The following is a 21,073-nucleotide window of genomic DNA, read 5'->3' as shown; positions in this document are numbered from 1 at the left end:
TGGAGTGGAGTTAGAAGTGGTACTTTTCTTGGGACAGGCCTTGTCTCCAGTTTGGTGTCCAGGCTGATTACAGCTACGACACCAGGCCTTTTTGGGATCAAAGTTTTTACCCTTGTACCCAAAATTGTTTTGTGAAGAGGCTCTGGGCCCACCCTCCTGTGCAGGTTTTTGGGGGCCTGAAGAAGACTCTTTACTATTTTTGTTTTTGGATGTCTCAACACCCTTCCCCTGGGGAGGCTTTGTGACGCCTTTCTTTTGGTCACCCCCTGTGGAAGTCTTGGTCACCCTAGTCTTGACCCAATGGTCCGCCTTCTTTCCCAATTCTTGGGGAGAAATTGGTCCTAGGTCTACCAGATGCTGATGCAGTTTATCATTTGAACAATTACTTAATAGGTGTTCTTTCACAAACAAATTGTACAGCCCATCATAATTATTAACACCACTGCCTTGAATCCAACCATCCAGTGTTTTCACTGAGTAGTCCACAAAATCAACCCAGGTCTGGCTCGAGGTTTTTTGAGCCCCCCTGAATCTAATTCTATACTCCTCAGTGGAGAATCCAAAGCCCTCAGTCAGGGTTCCCTTCATGAGGTCATAAGATTCTGCATCTTTTCCAGAGAGTGTGAGGAGTCTATCCCTACACTTTCCAGTGAACATTTCCCAAAGGAGAGCACCCCAGTGAGATTGGTTCACTTTTTTGGTTACACAAGCCCTCTCAAAAGCTGTGAACCATTTGGTGATGTCGTCACCATCTTCATATTTAGTTACAATCCCTTTAGGGATTTTCAACATGTCAGGAGAATCTCTGACCCTAGTTATGTTTCTGCCACCATTGATGGGACCTAGGCCCATCACTTGTCTTTCCCTTTCTATGGCTAGGATCTGTCTTTCCAAAGCCAATCTTATGGCCATCCTGGCTAACTGGATGTCCTCTTCACTGGAGTTATCCTCAGTGATTTCAGAGGTGCTGGTCCCTCCTGTGAGGGAAGCAGCATCTCTGACTAGTATATTTGGAGACAGGGCTTGAGTGGCCCTGTTCTCCCTAAGTAGGACTGGAGGGGGGAATTCTCCTCCAAGTCACTATCTTCATCCTCTGTGTTGCCATCCTCAGAGGGGTTGGCTCTTTCAAACTCTGCCAAAAGCTCCTGGATCTGTAGTTTGGAAGGTCTGGAGCCCATTGTGATTTTCTTTATTTTGCAGAGTGACCTTAGCTCCCTCATCTTAAGATGGAGGTAAGGTGTGAGGTCGAGTTCCTCCACATTCATCTCTGCACTAGACAGTATGCTTCTAAAAGTTGGAATACTTTTTAAGAATCTAAAACTAGTTCTAGGTTCTAATTCAAACTTTCACAAAACTTTTAAACTCTAAAAGAAATGCTAAACAGGGACTAACACAAGGCCCTAGCAGGACTTTTAAGAATTTAGAAAAATAGCTCAAATTGCAAAAATCAATTTCTAATGACAATTTTTGGAATTTGTCGTGTGATCAGGTATTGGCTGAGTAGTCCAGCAAATGCAAAGTCTTGTACCCCACCGCTGATCCACCAATGTAGGAAGTTGGCTCTGTATGCACTATTTCAAAGTAAGGAATAGTATGTACAGAGTCCAAGGGTTCCCCTTAGAGGTAAGATAGTGGCAAAAAGAGATAATACTAATGCTCTATTTTGTGGTAGTGTGGTCGAGCAGTAGGCTTATCAAAGGAGTAGTGTTAAGCATTTGTTGTACATACAGACAGGCAATAAATGAGGAGCACACATTCAGAGACAATTCCAGGCCAATGGGTTTTTGTATAGAAAAATATATTTTCTTAGTTTATTTTAAGAACCACAGGTTCAAATTCTACATGTAATACTTTGCATGAAAGGTATTGCAGGTAAGTACTTTAGGAACTTTGAATAATCACAATAGCATATATACTTTTTAGATAAAACACATATAGCTATTTTAAAAGTGGACACTGCAATTTTCACAGTTCCTAGGGGAGGTAAGTTATTGTTAGTTCTTGCAGGTAAGTAAACCACCTACGGGGTTCAAATTGGGGTCCAAGGTAGCCCACCGTTGGGGGTTCAGAGCAACCCCAAAGTCACCACACCAGCAGCTCAGGGCCGGTCAGGTGCAGAGTTCAAAGTGGTGCCCAAAACACATAGGCTTCAATGGAGAAGGGGGTGCCCCGGTTCCAGTCTGCCAGCAGGTAAGTACCCGCGTCTTCGGAGGGCAGACCAGGGGGGTTTTTTAGGGCACCGGGGGGGACACAAGTCCATACAGAAAGTACACCCTCAGCAGCGCGGGGGCGGCCGGGTGCAGTGTGCAAACAAGCGTCGGGTTTGTAATAGGAATCAATGGGAGACCAAGGGGTCTCTTCAGTGGTGCAGGCAGGCAAGTGGGGGCTCCTCGGGGTAGCCACCACCTGGGCAAGGGAGAGGGCCTCCTGGGGGTCACTCCTGCACTGGAGTTCCGATCCTTCAGGTCCTGGGGGCTGCGGGTGCAGGGTCTTTTCTAGGCGTCGGGATCTTAGAGTCAGGCAGTCGCGGTCAGGGGGAGCCTCAGGATTCCCTCTGCAGGCGTCGCTGCTGGGGCTCAGGGGGGACAACTTTGGTTACTCACAGTCTTGGAGTCGCCTGGGGGTCCTCCCTGTAGCGTTGTTTCTTCACCAGTCGAGTCGGGGTCGCCGGGTGCAGTGTTGCAAGTCTCACGCTTCTGGCGGGAATTGCAGGGGTCTTTAAAGTTGCTCCTCTGGAAACAAAGTTGCAGTCTTTGTTGAACAGGGCCGCTGTTCTCAGGAGTTTCTTGGTCCTTTTAGAGCAGGGCAGTCCTCTGAGGATTCAGAGGTCGCTGGTCCTGGGGAAAGCGTCGCTGGAGCAGTTTTCTTCCGAAGGGGGGAGACAGGCCGTTAGAGCTGGGGCCAAGGCAGTTGGTGTCTCCGTCTTCTCTGCAGGGTTTTTCAGCTCAGCAGTCCTCTTCTTCTTAGGTTGCAGGAATCTGAGTTCCTAGGTTCAGGGGAGCCCTTAAATACTAAATTTAAGGGCGTGTTTAGGTCTGGGGGTTAGTAGCCAATGGCTACTAGCCCTGAGGGTGGGTACACCCTCTTTGTGCCTCCTCCCAAGGGGAGGGTGTCACATTCATATCCCTATTGGGGGAATCCTCCATCTGCAAGATGGAGGATTTCTAAAAGTTAGAGTCACTTCAGCTCAGGACACCATAGTGGCTGTCCTGACTGGCCAGTGACTCCTCCTTGTTATTCTCATTATTTCCTCCGGCCTTGCCGCCAAAAGTGGGGCCGTGGCCGGAGGGGGCGGGCAACACCACTAGCTGGAGTGCCCTGTGGTGCTGGAACGAAGGGGGTGAGCCTTTGAGGCTCACCGCCAGGTGTTACAGCTCCTGCCTGGGGGAGGTGATAGCATCTCCACCCAGTGCAGGCTTTGTTACTAGCCACAGAGTGACAAAGGCACTCTCCCCATGTGGCCAGCAACATGTCTCGAGTGTGGCAGGCTGCTAAAACCAGTCAGCCTACACGGGTAGTTGGTTAAGGTTTCAGGGGGCACCTCTAAAGTGCCCTCTGGGGTGTATTTTACAATAAAATGTACACTGGCATCAGTGTGCATTTATTGTGCTGAGAAGTTTGATACCAAACTTCCCAGTTTTCAGTGTAGCCATTATGGTGCTGTGGAGTCCGTGTTTGACAGACTCCCAGACCATATACTCTTATGGCTACCCTGCACTTACAATGTCTAAGGTTTTGCTTAGACACTGCAGGGGCACAGTGCTCATGCACTGGTGCCCTCACCTATGGTATAGTGCACCCTGCCTTAGGGCTGTAAGGCCTGCTAGAGGGGTGACTTATCTATACTGCATAGGCAGTGTGAGGTTGGCATGGCACCCTGAGGGGAGTGCCATGTCGACTTACTCGTTTTGTCCTCACCAGCACACACAAGCTGGCAAGCAGTGTGTCTGTGCTGAGTGAGGGGTCCCCAGGGTGGCATAAGATATGCTGCAGCCCTTAGAGACCTTCCATGGCATCAGGGCCCTGGGTACCAGGGGTACCAGTTACAAGGGACTTACCTGGATGCCAGGGTGTGCCAATTGTGAAAACAAAAGTACAGGTTAGGGAAAGAACACTGGTGCTGGGGCCTGGTTAGCAGGCCTCATCACACTTTCAATTCAAAACATAGCATCAGCAAAGGCAAAAAGTCAGGGGGTAACCATGCCAAGGAGGCATTTCCTTACAATGAAGAATCATATTCATCATATGTGACTTCATAGACCTTCTTTTAAATTAGAACTTCTACAACACCTGGTAACATGCCCTTTTCTGCCACAATTCTTACAAGGGGCTTTCCATCCCACACAATCATTGTAATTTACATAATGACCAAGCTCACCACACCTAAAACATTGTCACTGACTTTTTAAAATCTTTTTTATCTTTTCTAGAATCTTTTACTAATTTCTGACTTGTTACCTGATCATTTTCTCTTTTGCATTGACTGACAGATTGTACTGCACTTTCTTTGTCACTCATTCCTCCTTTTTTAATCTCCTCTACACATGCTAAACTATGTTCACAAGTCTTAGTGAATATAACAAGCGGAGGATTGTCTTTTTGCTAGAAGGATTCCTTTGATTTTTATAAGTTACACCCTAATATAAATTGATCTCTTAATCTTTCTTCTTTACTTCCCTCAAAGCTGCATGTCAAGGCTAACTTCCGCAGTACAGTCGTATATTCTTCAACACACTCTGCTGGTTTTTGTAATCTCTTGCCAAATTGGTATCTTTCTAAATATGTAGACATTTTGGGTAAATAGTGTAAATCCAACTTTTTTATGCATATTTCATAGGCATTTAAATCATTAGCTTCTTCTGGTGAGAGTTCTGGTACATTTTCAAACACTTTTTGACCCTCAGAACCTAAACAATGCATTAAAAGTGACATTTTATGCTCTACACTCAAAGAAGTGCCACACACTCTTGCATAATGTGCAAACACAGATTTCCATTTGTTCCAAGGAATCAGTGGTTCACCAGGAGTTGTCAAAAAAAACAGTGGGCAAGTTACATTTTGCATAGTGAAATGAATGACAATTACAAAAGTTTGATGAATGTATCAGGATTCTTTAAATATTTTGTTGAAGATTAAGTTCCTCACTGTTTCATAGTTATGGTTGTGCCTGTCATTGAGCAGTTCTTGAAACTATATGAAGTGTAAGTCTCCTTAAACAATGTACGTAATTTAATTAACTCTTAACTTGATGGTGTGCCTGTCACCAATTTGTTTTATGACAAAGGCATGGAGTACGATACTGTACTTTGATGAAGGCTGTACCCATCACTGAGGACCGTGTGTTTGATTGAAACTAAGAGTGAGAAGCCCAAAGATTTAAGATGGCAACAAATTGCGTGTGCACGTATTTTTTTTATAGTCGATTGGCCTTGTTGCAGAAATGTGTTGAAAGCATGTTTGTTTTTAAAGGCAATAGAGAGTGAATCACCACGCGAATGATTAACAGATAATGCAAAATTCTAGGTAACACACTGAACATGCAGAAAAGTACAAAATGCTTGCTCGTGTCGTAGATGACTCAAAAAGGCGTATTCCCAACTGGTGCTTGCTCAAACTGATAAATCATTGGGTTGTATAAAAAAATGTTTAACAAGTAATTGTCGGTAAAGCAGGGAAGCGTAATTAATGAGTAGAAAGATGCAGAGCCTGGGTCTTATACTCTGTAATATTGTGCAAGTTAAAGGCAATGAAGTCAACTCAGAACAAAAACCGGAAAGCGTCTTTAGGAGTTAGTACTAGAATCAACCGATTATATTGCATCAAGCATTGACCACTCATCCATTATGTGATGAGATATACTTGAATGATTATCGGCGTTGAAACACGTACTGTTAGTATGAACAAGACGATCTCCTCCGCAAAGTGTGAGTTGAGGTGAAGAGAAAACGCTGACAGATCATTTTCCTTCAACTTGTTGCTAATGAAATGACAGAGGTGATGACAAATCAAATCACATAAGATTTATTTATGTAGAAGTCAAAACACCTCAGCCATTCCCAATGACCTGCTCTCTCTCTAACTGCTCCATGGAAACCAAGAGCCACATCATAAGCATTATGATGTTATTACATTCCATTGTCAGAAAGCAAGTCTACCTAAAATGAATGTACTATAGGACCTAACATAGAAAGTGTTTCTGAACAGGTATCAGTCGGTACAAATGCATGTTGTAGGAGCCATTGATCAGTGTTGAGCATCTGAAATTGAAATCCCTTAGAAGATACCAAACAAGGTCACCTTTCGAGGACATGTGGCTAGTCTGAACATGCTAGGTCTCCTTGGTCATATTTAACATTGAGAATCTGAAATATTTACCAAGTTTTAAATACTCTAGCAGGACAAAATCACAGGATGCATCTAGCCGAACCATCTTTTTTGCAGCTTTCACAAACATCCAAGCAGAATTAAAATGGTATCCAAAGAGATCACAGAGGTCAGATAAATTCTTCTGATACTTCCCAGTACTATAGAAAAACATAAATATGGAGATTTTGCACCCCACCCCCCAAAGAAAACATGGTTTTCAAGGTAGAACACATTTTTCCAATCCTGGGACGTACCCCATTTTTACTATTTTTTGTGCTTTCAGCCTCTTTCCAGTTAGTGACAGAAATAGGTGTGAAACCAATGCTGGATCCTAGAAAGCTAAACATTTCTGAAAAGTAGAAAACAATTCTGAATTCATCATTGGGTAATTTGTATAGATCCTACAAGGTTTTCCTACAGAAAATAACAGCTGAAATAAACAAATATTGAAATTGAGGTGAAAAAAACAGCCATTTTTCTCAACGTTTTACTCTGTAACTTTTTCCTGCAATGTCAGATTTGTGAAAGAAATATACTGTTACGTCTGCTGGACTCTTCTTGTTGGGGGGATATATAGGGCATGTAGGTTCATCAAGAACCCTAGGTACCCAGAGCCAATAAATGAGCTGCACCTTGTACTGGGTTTTCATTCTATACCGAGTATACAGCAATTCATTTGCTGAAATATAAAGAGTGAAAAATAGGTATCAAGAAAACCTTTTTATTTCCAAAATGGGCACAAGATAAGTTGTTGAGAAGCAGTGGTTATTTGCACATCTCTGAATTCCGGGGTGCCCATACTAGCATGTGAATTACAGGGCATTTCTCAAATAGATGTCTTTTTTACACACTGTCTTACATTTGGAAGGAAAAGATGTAGGGAAAGACAGGGGGCAATAACACTTGTTTTGCTATTCTGTGTTCCCCCAAGTCTCCCGATACAAATGGTACCTCAGTTGCATGCGTAGGCCTAATGCTTACGACAGGAAATACAACATGGACACATCACATTTTTACATTGAAATTTGACAATTTTTTTGCAAAGTGCCTAGCTGTAGATTTTGGCCTCTAGCTCAGACGGTACCTAGGGAAACCTACTAAACCTGCACATTTTTTAAAACTAGACACCTAGGGGAATCGAAGATGGGGTGACTTGTGGGGCTCTCACCAGGTTCTGTTACCCAGAATTCTTTGCAAACCTCATAATTTGCCAATAAAAACACTTTTTCCTCACATTTTGGTGACAGAAAGTTCTGGACTCTGAGAGGAGCCACAACTTTCATTCCACCCAGGTTTCCCCAAGTCTCCCGATAAAAATGGTACCTCACTTGTGAGGGTAGGCCTAGCGCCAGCAACATGAAAAGCCCCAAAACACAACGTGGACACATCACCTTCTCCCAAAGAAAACAGCTGTTTTTTGGAAAGTGCCTAGCTGTGGATTTTGGCCTCTAGCTCAGCTGGCATCTAAGAAAACCTACCAAACCTGTGCATTTTTGAACACTAGACACCTTGCCTAAGGGGTCGCTCCCCTTGCGTGAAATTGACGCAAACAAATGAAAATCCCTGGTGTCTAGTGGTTTCTGCCTCCCTTGGGGGCCAATTGGCCTAACAAAAATAGGCCAATCTCCCCCCACGGGGGGGCAGAAATGGCCTAAAGACAATTCCCCCCCCCAGGGGAGCACCCTTGCCTAAGGGGTCGCTCCCCACATATAAAAAAAAAATAAAAAAAAAAAAATCCCTGGTGTCTAGGGTTTTCAGCCTAATTACAATAGGCCAAAATGGCCGAAAAACAAATTTGTCCCCCACCAGGGGAGCGACCCCTTGTCTACGGGGTCGCTCCCCTCACGTGAAACTGACAAAAAAAAATGCCTGGTATCTAGTGGTTTCTGCCCCCCTTGGGGGCAGATTGGCCTAATAGAAATAGGTGGGGCAGAAATGGCCTAAATACAATTTACCCCCGAGGGGAGCGACCCTTGCCTACGGGGTCGCTCCCTATATATAAAAATAAAAAGTAAACATTAAAAAAATATATATCCCTGGTGTCTAGGGGTTTCTGCCACCCCAGGGGCAGATTGGCCTTATTATAATAGGCCGATCTGCCCCCGGGGGTCAGAAAAGGCCTACAAATATTTTGCCCCCATTGCCCAAGGGGCCGCTTCCCTTATGTATAAACATAAATAAAAAACATAACTCCCTGGTGTCTAGTGGTTTCTGCCCCCCTTGGGGGCAGATTGGCCTAATAAAAATAGGCCGATCTGCCCCCATGGGGGGCAGAAATGGCCTAAAAGTAAATTTGCCCCAAGGACGCAACCCTTGCCTGAGGGCTCGCTCCCAACATACATAAAATAAAAAAAAACAACAACAAAAAATTATCCCTGGTGTCTAGCGGTCTCTGCTCCTCCTGGGGGCAGATCGGCCTAATTATAATAGGCCGATCTTCTCCTGGGGGGGCAGAAATTGCCTAAAAATAAATGGCCCTTGCCCAAGGGGCCACTCTCCTTATAACATAAACAAAAACAAAAAAAATTCCCCGGTGTCTCGTGGCATTTCTGCAATCCGGAAGCAGAAATGCAGAGAGCATTTCTCCTCCGATCCGCGCTGGAAGCTCAGTGGGGACAGCCTCTGATGAGGTCATCGCATCAGAAGCCACGGGGGGGTAAAGAGAGGGTGGAGGTGGAAGGGGAAGTGATTCCCCTTTCATCCCTGCCCAGGGGAAAGGGGTGCCAGGCTCCCAGGGGAGCGCTAGCACTTCCCCCGTAGGCCCCTATCTGGACGTAACGGATACGTCCTGGGCACCCGAGCAGTGCTTCCCAGGACATAACTGTTACATCCAGGGCACCCAAGGGGTTAAATAATTTAAAAGCGGAGATTCCCTTCGAGGGCAGATGGAACTATGGAGTTTAGTGTCTATGAACTCTTAATTTAAAAATGTAACTTTTAGCAATGTTGGTTTTTGGATTGTGAGTTTGAAAATGCCACTTTTAGAAAGTAGGCATTTTCTTGTTTGAACAATTCTGTGACTCTGCCTGTTTGTGGATTCCCCATCTGGGTCAGTTTGACAGTTGGGCTGTTTACAGCTCTTCTCCAGACATTGACACAAAAGGAACTGGGGTGTAGCCTGCATATCCTGATGAGCCATCTGTGCTGAGAGGGAGGGGGGGAGTGGTCACTCACACCTGAAAGGGCTGTGCCTGCCCTCACTCAATGCAGTCTCCAACCCCCTGGAGTGTGTCTGGGGCCTGGCCAGGACAAGGAAGGATCTTGCAAACATGTGAGACTTTGCATTGAAGTTTGCCAACTTCAAAGTGAGAAAGAGGTATAAGTAGTAGACCCAAAACCCCAGGCTTTTTTAATCTTTCTGGAATCAAGAGGAACCTCTGCCCAGGAGAAGAGCTGGAGGATGAGTACTGCCCCTTTGCTGTGTTGCTTTGCCGGACTGGCCTGCAGTTGCTGCTTCTGCCTGAAAAGAGTGCAAAGGTGAACTTTGCTGTGTGTCCTGCTTGAGGGAGTTCTCCAAGGGCTTGAAGTAGAACTTGCCTCCTGCTGTAAGTCTCTGGGCTATCAAAGACTTCAGTTTCCTTTTACTACAGCACTGGGAACTGTGTGTTTTATGCTGTTCAAGGAGAACAACCACTGCAATGCCATTAACGACGCTGCTGGCCTGCACCGTGAATTGCTGGTGCCTCATCGAGCCGCACTACCCCGCTTCACACAGTGACCCTGGTCCCACCGATGCAGTCATCGGACGACTTCACCAAGCCGCTGCTCGCACCTCGACCTGTGGGCCCCACACTCCAGCATCGCCTGCTCACAGCACAGCCTGGGCATCCCCGACAACACTGCTCCTGCTGACACCGGCACTGCTGCCTGCACAGTGGCCTGTGGACACTGCTCATGAGGATATGAAGCACCGTCCCGCACCACAGCCCCGGTCCACCGATACCAGCACCATCGACTCCAGTGTCATCACAAGGCATCCCTGCCTGCACCATGGCCTGTGTCACCGCTCCCGAGGGTCACGAAGCACCATCCTGCGCCACACTGCTGGTTTGGGCCTGCGAACGACAGCGCTTCAGCAATGACCAGGCCGCTGCCTGCACTGTGACCTGGTGACACTGCATGTCACACCGCCCCGCTTCACACTGCAGCCCTGGTCTAACCAACACCGCTGGACGCTGTCACCAAGTCACTGCCTGCACTATGACCTGTGGGCACCTCATGTCACATCGTCCTGCTTTCCACCGCAGCCCGGACATCATCCACGCCGGTGCTCCTGACTTCATCAGCCCGGAGTCCGATCTGCAATGCATGTGACTTCAAGGGCCCGACGACCCCTGCACCGACTCCAGAACCAACACCACTGACGCCGCTATCCGGAGCTCACAGCGAGGATCACGACGCCCTGAAATTCCAAAGGCACTGTTTGCGGGTCTCCCCGACACCGTAGCTGGCCTGAGACACCGCTGCGGGCCTGAACTGTTGGTTTTGTTGATCACAATACCATGAGAGCCCCAGGTGGAGCTATCGACCTCAAGGAACTGTTTTTGAGTAAATCTTGCAAAATTCATATGTTTTGCACTGTATGTTGGATTTTTATAGTTTTGGTCTTGTTTTACACCGATAAAGATTGTCTATTTTTCTAAAACTGGTGTGGTGTCTTTTTGTAGTGTTTTTACTTATTACTGTGTGTTATGTGCAAAAGCTTTACACATTGCTTCTGGGATAAGTCTGACTGCTCATGCCAAGCTACCAAGGGGGTGAGCAGGGGTTATCTGAGCGGGTATCTCCCTTATCCTGACTAGAGTGAGGGTCCCTACTTGGACAGGGTGCAAACCGACTGCCAACTAGAAACCCCATTTCTAACAGCTCTGAAAAAATAAAGGTCTCCTTGCCTGACTTCACGTCAGTGAGGTATACCATGATTCCTATGACACAATGAGCACAGGACCAGGAGCCTCAGGTGGGCATATGCTTAGGGGGTTACATAGGGAGAAAAAAAAATTGATGGGTGGAATGCTTTCATGAATCTCAGCCACTTGTAATTACTCAGGGCCACATTTCAGTCCATCATTGTATGCTCTCTGTATCGCTGTAAGTAGAGACCTACTACATTCAGGCCAGCATTGGCCCTGCTTCAAAAGAAAGAGTCCATCCCAAACTGTCATACCAGGTTTCTTACAGATGGGAACACAATGAAACGCAGGCCAGTTTTGCCCTATGTAAGCATCATCAGCGAAGTTTAGTGTCATTACTGTGGGACCCACATTTGGGCATGCCTGTGTCACTTAAGGTTTTGTACTGAGAAAAATAAAAGGTAAGTGATGGATGGAATGCTTACATTAATCTCAGCCACTAGTAATTAGTCAGGAATCTTGTTTTCCCAATAGTTACTCTAGAGAGAGCCCAGGCTATCAAAAGATCTGATGTGTAAATACCCAGCGTAGCCTTTACCAATATGAATGCTGTTGCTTAACAATATGCTAGTCATTACTAATGGACTATTGGATAACTGAAGTGTCAGTCTAATGTACTGACTTCATATCAAATCACCCTAACAGTAGCAGGAACTTGACAGAATTCAATTTTTCACAGAAGAAATAGAGGTGAAAGACTGTTTAGGTTCTCAAGCCACGTGATAGGTCCAAAACCTGGGTTCAGAAAATGTCAAAACATTGGAAAAACCATGGGCAGAGGAAATCTTCAATAGTATTAAACAGGTGGCACAGGGAGAATTAGGAGTAAGAAAGGACTTATTACTCAAAAGATAGTGTGAAACAGCTAGGAATATTTCGTTTTTTTTGGAAATAAAGTATTGTTTCCCTTTCTGAAGCACTTGACAATAATGTCCCTTATTTTGGGAAAAAGGAAACACTCAATCATACCAGGTGCACACATTTTTCAAAAGAATTCCACAAAGGAGTTTGCGGTGATCTCAAATTAAACACTGATCAGAGGTGTGGTTAGATGCCACTAAAAGATATATCAAATCAATTCTGTATCTCACTCATTGAAATGCTTTTTTTCAGGTCTGATTTCGTTTGATGAATTCCGTCACACTTGGAAACTGCTGAGCTCCCATCTGAACATTGAGATCAGTGACATTGCCATCAGTAATTTGGCCCGCAGTATTGATTTCAACAAAGATGGGAACATAGACATTAATGAGTTCTTGGAAGCCTTCCGTCTGGCGGACAAACCTCACAATGGGGACCGATAAACTGCTCCCCGTCTCACTCCACCTCCCTGAGTTGTCACAGAGATGGAATGATGGAAATACTTTGGTGAGTCTCCGGCCTCATCGTTTTATCTGACATTCATTTATTGGCCATGCTGCACCAGAGACTCTCCCAGCAGTGCCTGAATTGTACAAGTGTCGACGAGGACTCTGATAACCATGGCTAAAATCCTATCCATTAGGATGCACAATAGTTTTACCATCAGGTGTTTATGATGAAAAATACTGGATCAAGGATGGGAAGTCCAGAACTGGTAACTGATATTTTGTGTCATCAAAACGTTTGTCTTTTTATCTGTTTGATTTAAGAACACAATCTTCAGCAAGCTAAGACAGCTTCAGAGCCCAAGCTCAGGCTGGACTTTTATGAGCACCATTCACCAAACCGATAGCCTTTGGGTGCTGCAATGCGTCTGTATTATTCTGACCGTGGCTGTCAAACATTTGCCTATTCAGACTTGTAAATGTACTCTTCGCTTATTCCTGATGATGATTCCGTTTTTACTTTTTTTTGCTTATAGCTAATAAATGTCATTGCTGCAGTTCTTTATTTGTAAATATTTCTAGTTGCACTATCTTCAGAATATACAGTATGGTGGTGTTATACTGTTGCAATGTTACATGTGTTATGCCTATGAGCTGTCCAGAAAAGCATGAAAATAGATTACTGCGACAATGAATCCGTAATCTCAACCCCCACAATAATGTTTTACTTGACACTACTATTACACTGAATACTCTCTAAGGAGGACCGCCACCAAAAAATTTCTGTGACTCTAATCTGAACCCTGTCTCTAACTTTATCTGTTTGTTACTCTTTTTATACACTTAACCTTTAGGCTAACCCTATCTAAATCCCTTTATCTAATCCATACTCGGTCCCACGCTCTACTACGTGGCCTGTTGTTATACTTTATTAACCCTTAATTCAGACCCTTTGCTTCGCTCTTTACATAAATCTACCCCTTAAAGAAAGAAATCTTAACTTTAAACTCAATTCTTACACTAGAACCTACGCTTACCCTAACCTTGCATTATTCCACAGTGAAAATATCCCAATGACTTCAATGGGAATTCTTTTTGTGCTAAGTTGTATTTATGGCGCTAGGTGTTTATACATCCACCAGATAAATAGTCATTGTGTTTGCCATATACAGTGGCGGCTCCTCCGCTATGGAGGAGGAGCGCCGACCCTCTGCCAGCAGCACTGCAAACCTTTAACAAGCATTTGCAATGCAGTGGGTCTCACATTTGTTCGACTTAGAGTTATTACAGTTGTAAAGGACTTTTCTTGCTACATAACTTGAAAATGAAAAGTAATACAGATTTACATAAGCGAGCCGATTTAAAGTTCCACGCCATGAGCATGAGCGTGAAGGAGCACATAAAAGGAGAAAGAAGTTTGATCGCAGTCAAAAGTATTGGTAGTTATGTAATTATCTATGTAACAGGGTCGATGTCATGCAAAGTGCTCAACTACTGCCCAGCGAGATCACGCTGCGTAGGAAATAAAAATAAAAACTAGTCCAGAAGCCATGCGGAAACCATGGAGCCTCGTATGTTTTCAGTACTATGTCGGTGCTCTCAAGGAAGGCTAAACACCTGAGAAGGCATGACGTATGCATGCCTTTCACAAATGAAATCAAGCGACTTTTAAAAGGAAATGTTTATTATCATTTTATTTTTAAAGGGTCTGGCCATGGTGGATGACAGCCATGGAAGGGAGTGCACAGAACTTCCCTCAGTATACATGTGTGTTTGGCCGGCTGTCTCAGGCCGGCCAAACACACATGCGCACAGGGCTCTCTCCAACCCGGCACTGTGTTGCCGGTTGGAGAAAGCAGGCAGAGACTTCTACTCTGCCTTGCAGCGCCAGCTAGGGTGCTGTAGCCAATCGTAACGCTGCTCTGAGCAGCCTCGGCATTGGCCGCAGGACAGGCTGGAAGCCTGTGCCTGCGGTGCAGCAGACAGCGGCGGTGCGGCAGTCAAGCGGTTAAGGTAAGTTTTTTTAAATATATATTTTTTACTTTTGTTTTGTTCTCCCGCCTCGTCACTTTGCCACCTCACCAGCCATGACTGGACCTATAGCCAGTAACTGGTTAAATTGCAGATTATTAATTATTTGCCCTGAGGCCAGATAAAAAACAAAGGCCCGTATTTATACTTTTTTTGCGCCGCATTTGCGTCGTTTTTTGATGCAAAAACGGCGCAAACTTGCAAAATACCATTGTATTTTGTAGGTTTGCGCCGTTTTGCGCCAAAAAGCGGCGCAAATGCGGCGATAAAAAAAGTATAAATACGGGCCAAAGAATCTCTATTATTTTATTAAATAGCAGAGATGTGGCCATTGGTAGAGCAGACAGCAAAGACATATCCCTATTTACCTGTGCATCCGGGTACATTGCAGGGATACTATACAGTTTGCCACCTGTACTCTGCAAGGTAAAAAGTTTCTCTGACGTTTGCTCAGATGGCAGCCAAATAGCACATCATTTCTACTATTTACCCAGTAGTTAGGAAGATATGAGGGCCCAGATGTTCAACTTTTCCATGCAAGGCAGTGCAGTATACAAATTTGCTACGCTGAATTGCATAAGTGGGAAAACACAAAACAGTGCTATTGCTACAAAGATTAGCCTGCAACGTCTGTCATTCACAGTGCTGGTGCAGAAACAGGCTACCTAGTGTACTGCATAGCCCCGCCCTATCTCGCACAGGATTTGTGCTAGAGACATGCTCTTCCAGTGCAAACACCTATACAAAGGCAAACTCACAAGGTTCAAGTGCTTTGGATGTGAGCTGTGTTTTGCAGCACACAGGCCACCTGGATTCGTTAGAGAAGTAATCATATTTCCCTTTGCTTGCATTTACCTCGAGTAGGCCTTAGAATTTGACCTGAAGCCCACTCTGGCTATGTTAATGGACTGGGTTTTCTGTTTAAAGCAACGAGTCTATACGTAGATCTGCCTCAGTAAAGCCCCCTTGACGAAAAGCATGGCAAAATGTGTTTTTGCACTCTGAAAAGTTTTCTTCCAGTGCAAAACACCTTTTACGATAGCTGGTAAACAGCACGCACCAATTTGAGTCATGCTAGTACCGGCACAAAGCTCCGGAAAATCTGGATCAATGTTTCTGTGCTAGTTGCCTACCAAATCAATCAATAAAGGTTTATTCGATTTCATATTAAAATCATAAAAGTCAACAATCACTTAATACAAATACAAGTTCATCATACTCCAAAATAAATACATAAGTTTGATAAAGATAAAACATGATACATATTAAGAAATCATCAATCAATTCCTGTGTTTAAGCATTGTCCATAAAAACCATACAATAACAGAAATGCATAAAACCTACGTACATGTGACCCTTTATTTCTCCTCGTTTTTCTGCAGCACAGATAGAAAGAGGAAAACTTCCCATTTGATTGTTTTTATGCAGGAAAGGCTCTCTTCCTGCTCAAAATCCCCCACACCAACAACGCAGACACCCTTGGGGCGCCCGTGTTGGTGCTGGCACCCGTGTGTGCGCCAGTGCAAGCACAGAAGACAGGAATGCGCTGTATTTCATCAATACGGTGCACTCCTGCACTTTCCTTTTGTCACAGGGCAGCGCAGCAGGAAGCCTTGGGCGCTGCCTGTGCCAAAAAGTTGTGAATGACGCCATACATGTCCAGTGATAGCTATCATGTAGTAAATAAATAATTCAGCAAGTAAAATATGGCAGTTACAAATAAAATATACACTGAAAATAGAAGAGATTTGCACGTTCCAGAATTGATTTATTGGTCGATACATTTTAAATCTCGCAATCAAAAGCAAAATAAATATTCTGTTGAGTCATGTTGCTGCTGTTAATCAACAGAAGAGTTTCAAAATATTCTGCTGTCTAAAAACATATTACGCTAGACTTTACTTATTTCATTATTTTGTTAAATATTTTGTATAGTCTAGAGGCCAGACGGAATTACGGCAAGGTATACTAGTCCCTGATGAGTGGAACATGAATACACATATACCCAACAACATTGCAAACACAAAATGACGCATATAAATATGTACAAGTGAATGGTTTTAGCCCGAAGCAGGCAGTAAAAACTGATAATAAATCAGATTACGTCAAGAGCAAACGCTTGATCTAGACATTTAAAGTAGAGTCGGGGTTGTGTGTCACTGTGTGTAGAGGGATGCATCAAGATAGGATTAAAAAAGTAGCGCTCAAAATGAAATGTAAAAGTGAAAGAAGGAGAGCCAACAAGGTCAAGAATAGAAGAAGAAGAAAAGAGAGCACCCCTATGAGTCAGGTAGGCCAGGTTCAGTTGGGACCAGGATTTAAGTGTTACTGGAATAGAATAGAGTGTAATAATGTCCTTCTGGAAGATGGGAAAAGAGTGTGGTGCGTAGGGCTGGGCGCGCAACGTCAAAGTTCTGGTTGCTCTGCCTGAAAAAGTCGGGCAATGATGTGTTGTTTTTTGAAAGCCAGAGGTTCAAGGAGGCTAGACTGTGCACTATTCGAGGACTGTTGGCCTCCACAGATTTTCAACTTATTAATCAACCAAAAAAGGAAATGCAGTGTTTAAAATAAAAAAATTAAAAAAAAACTTTTTTATTGGGGCTTTCAACAAATATATACAATAAAGATTAGCAGTATAGGCAGCGCAAACAGTTTCGATATTTATTTTTTATATATAGCGGCCCCAAGTGTCCCGTACTTTCTGGTCTCATTAGTGTTTAGGAATTTATGAGTGATGGAGGTTGTCTCTTGAAGTGTGCTAGCTTCAGTGACCACAGATTGAGTTACTACAGGAGTAATGTGGTCACAATTTTTGCTTTGGATAACAAAGCCAGTCGCTGCATACAAAACTACAATTACAGATGCAAGGTGGAATTTTGGTAATCCAGTTAAGAGTGAGTTGCCATAATCAATAACTGTTGGATCCTCCACAGTAGTCCTGCCTGGAAAAGTGCAGTCTATCATGGCACTGATGAAAGAACGCAAAATAGTGGTCTGCAATGTATGAAAGGCATTCGCAGACCACAAAGTAGAGATCGCAAAAATTGCGTTTTTTTGCGTTGCAACCTGGATTTCGCGAATCGCAATTTGTGATTCGCAAAATCCAGGTCGCAAGGCAATGCTGCAAAAAAATCGCAAATTGCGATTTTTCGCAGAATGGTATTTTGCACATGCAAAATACCATGATCTGCAACCAAGTGGTAACCTGGTGCAAAATTTAAAAATGCATTAAAACAGCATTTTTAAATTTAACATGTAAAGCACACATGCCCTTTGGTTCAGAAATCGCAATTTTGGAAATGCAAACAATTCGCAGCTATGGGCCAACAGGCCCATAGCTGCGAATGGGGCCGGTATCGCAATTTGCGATTCGGTAATAGCATTTGCGATTTTTAAGAAATCGCTATTACCGATTCGCAAATGTGATACATGGCCCTTTGCGAGTCGGTAATAGCGATTTCTTAAAAATCGCTATTACCGAATCGCAATGGGCCGTGATCATACATCTGGCCCTTAGTCTTTTTTCTAGAATTTAGCTTAACCATTTTAACTTGTCAGTGGTAGTGGGATTACAATCAAGTACATTGCATGAGTCTATGCAGTATTGCACAGGTAAGCTGGAATGCGTAGAAGAGATAAGGAGGAACAGGGGCATATTTATGAAAGTGGTGATGCAGGGCAGCGTAGCAAGACCTTGCTGCGCACCCCGTGTTATTTATCCAACAGAACACATTTTTATCCTTTCCATCTGCGCTGACGCCCTTTTGGCAGCCTAGTGCCAAAGCAAGCACCCTTGCATCATGGTGTAAGGGTGCCTGCGTTGCATTTAGGATTGTTTTTGAGCAGGAACAACACCGTCCTTTCCTCTTTCTGAGTGCTGCATTCTGCAGCACACATAGAGGAAAAAAGAAGGAGGAATAAAGATATATCTGGGAATACATAAAAAGCCATGGGGATGCCTCCACACTGCGTATTGAACACCTACACAAGGCAGAGTAAAATAATGCAGCTATTTAAGCTGTGTTGCCTTACTTCATAATTTTGAAGTCATTCAAAGCCACGCAAAGTGGCTTTATGTGCCTTCAAAAATATGACATAGTGGTTTGCTCTTTGCATGTACCACAATGCACTTTGCAAGCATGGTGCAACCCACTCATAAATATGCCCCTAAGTGTTTTAGTGGGAGGAGCTTCAAGAAGATGGTTGTCATCCACTCTTGCACTGCCAGAAGGGTTTGGACAAGGTGCAACATATTGTGAACTGAGCTACTGCTGTGTCGATACAACATTTATGGGATAAGATCTCTGAATTATAACATAAATTATAAAGGATGACTCCTCTCCAAGAGCCACTAGGTACGCATTAACAAGGGTAGGGGTCAAGATTCAACTTAGTCTTACTGCAGATGAACAGGGATAAAGCAGAATTGATTTTATTTTACTAGATACAATTAGCTAAGCATCATATAAACTAGTTTAGGTCTACACTCTTGAGGCCCAAGCTATCTTTGAGGATATTAATATGTTTACTAGTTTCTGTATACTTGTCTCAGTCAGTGTTGCAAGGGTGCTGGAACAAGGGTCTGATTTAGATGTTGGTAGTAGTGGTCTCGCTGTCGGTTTTCCGACTGAAAATCCACCCACCACCTTGTCGATCCGCCTGGCAGATTTAGATGTTGGCGGTCCCATAGGCGAAAGACCGCCCAAGTCTCGCCGACTCATATCCGCATTCTATGGCACCATAGGAAATAGTGGCTGACGGCAAGACTCCGACTACACTTACTGCTGAGCAGATTTGGGTCTGCCTTTCCGGGAAGGAAAAAGTGGCAGTCTGACATCCAAGTCTGAGTTGGAGGATTGGCCGGGAAAAGGGGTGAAAACCCACTTTATTCCCCATTCTGCTCTTGTTTTTGACTGGACAAAACTGGACAGGACCCTCCGTTGCTGCCACGGGACCATGAAGGAAACACAACCCCCTCCGTCTCTGGACACAAAAGTAGGGAACCCACATTGGCTGTGTACATTGGGGGGTCACTGCACATGTCCACTGGACCACTGCAGACATATACATGTCACAGTATTTTTTTAAAGTTACTATGACATGCATATGTCGGAGTCAAGGGTGGGGACGCACTGGTACACAACACATTTCGCACACATACGCAACTGCCATTATGTTGCCAGTATTCATTGGCCAATGAATGTTGGCATCACAATGACACATTCACATGTCAACTCTGTCCATTTGTGCACATTGCCAGGGGACCTGTACCTGTCATGTTGTGCTGCGAGTTATGTGTATGTGTGTATGCGATGTGATTGACTGGGTGAAGTGGATGGAGCTGGAGAGGGTGAGGTGGTTGTGTCAAGATGTGTGCCACTTGCATATGTTTCTGATGTTGTGTATGTTGTGTTGTGTTGCGGCATGCAACATTCAGGTGCGTGATGATGTGTGGTGGTCCTTGTCACCATGTGTGTAGTTGTGCTTATGTGTGCGTGTGTGTAGATGAGTGTGTAATTGTGTTGGTTGTTGTAGTTGTATCAAGTGTTGGTGTACAAGCCCAGATGTCCTGTGGTCCCATCAGAAGGTGGGAGGCCTGTTCAAATCAAGGGACATGGTACCATGCTCGGCCTCCCTAGAAGTCAGGCAGCCTCTTCTACAATACTGAGAGTGAAGGTGCACATGTAGCCCCAGCCCTATCTTCAAAGCGCATTCCCTCATTTGTGTGAGCACGTGGCCCCATGTAAAAAGGAATCACTTTGAACCTGCGCCATATTACGGATGCAGGCGCAAAGGGAAACATGCCCTTAGGAGGCACAGTGAAAGTGTGCAACAAGAAGGTGAGGTGCTGTCAGTGTGTCCACTGAGGGCAGCTCTCTGGAGGGGTACAATTGGATCCCATGCACACTCCAGACATACCCTAATGGTGGGTGCAGTCTCTCACTGCACCTGCCTTCAAGTGGATTTCTCTTCTCTCTTCCAAACACAGAATGGATTTGAAGCAGTCACTCCATACTTCACTGAATGCACTGCACCTGGGCAACACAAGTATGCAACTGTCCTGAGGCAACACATTCATTGTAATAGGGTTAAGTGTCCCTGTTTGCACCTGGCGCGCCTTTTTACAAGTGTGCAGTGGAAAAAACAAAGACAGTGTAACCTATCACTAATACAGGCCCTGCTAGACCAGCTGTGATTCTGTGCATGGTAGAAACACTGCAAAGTCACTATCAACTACATGTTGGTGGGACAATGTTTATTATTTCATGTATGTATGTATTAGAGTGCACATTTATGCGTGTTTAGGTATGAGTAAGTGTCTTTGTGCATGCATGTATGGTAGTTTTAGCATGAATATGTCTAGAGTGGTAGCATGACTGCCAATATGGGAGCCACCCCTGTTATAATGGTAGCCAGTGCAGGCCTATTAATGGAACACCTGGCATAACAGTAACT

At 44.4% G+C, this 21,073-nt stretch overlaps 1 protein-coding gene across 1 annotated transcript in view; it reads left to right on the top strand.

The window, feature by feature from the left end:
- Nucleotides 1-13,137, top strand: part of PPEF2 (protein phosphatase with EF-hand domain 2) — a 376,295-nt gene extending 363,158 nt beyond the window's left edge. The window contains exon 18 of the mRNA XM_069236843.1: nucleotides 12,393-13,137. Coding sequence (XP_069092944.1) covers nucleotides 12,393-12,583 — 191 coding nt within the window. The 3' untranslated portion in view covers nucleotides 12,584-13,137. The remainder of the gene's footprint in view (nucleotides 1-12,392) is intronic.
- The last annotated feature ends 7,936 nt before the right edge of the window (nucleotides 13,138-21,073 follow it).

Source organism: Pleurodeles waltl, chromosome 1_2 (assembly GCF_031143425.1).
Source record: "Pleurodeles waltl isolate 20211129_DDA chromosome 1_2, aPleWal1.hap1.20221129, whole genome shotgun sequence".
Lineage (NCBI taxonomy): Eukaryota > Metazoa > Chordata > Amphibia > Caudata > Salamandridae > Pleurodeles > Pleurodeles waltl.
Note: the sequence above shows the minus strand (reverse complement) of the source record. Positions and strands in the feature narration are given on the sequence as shown.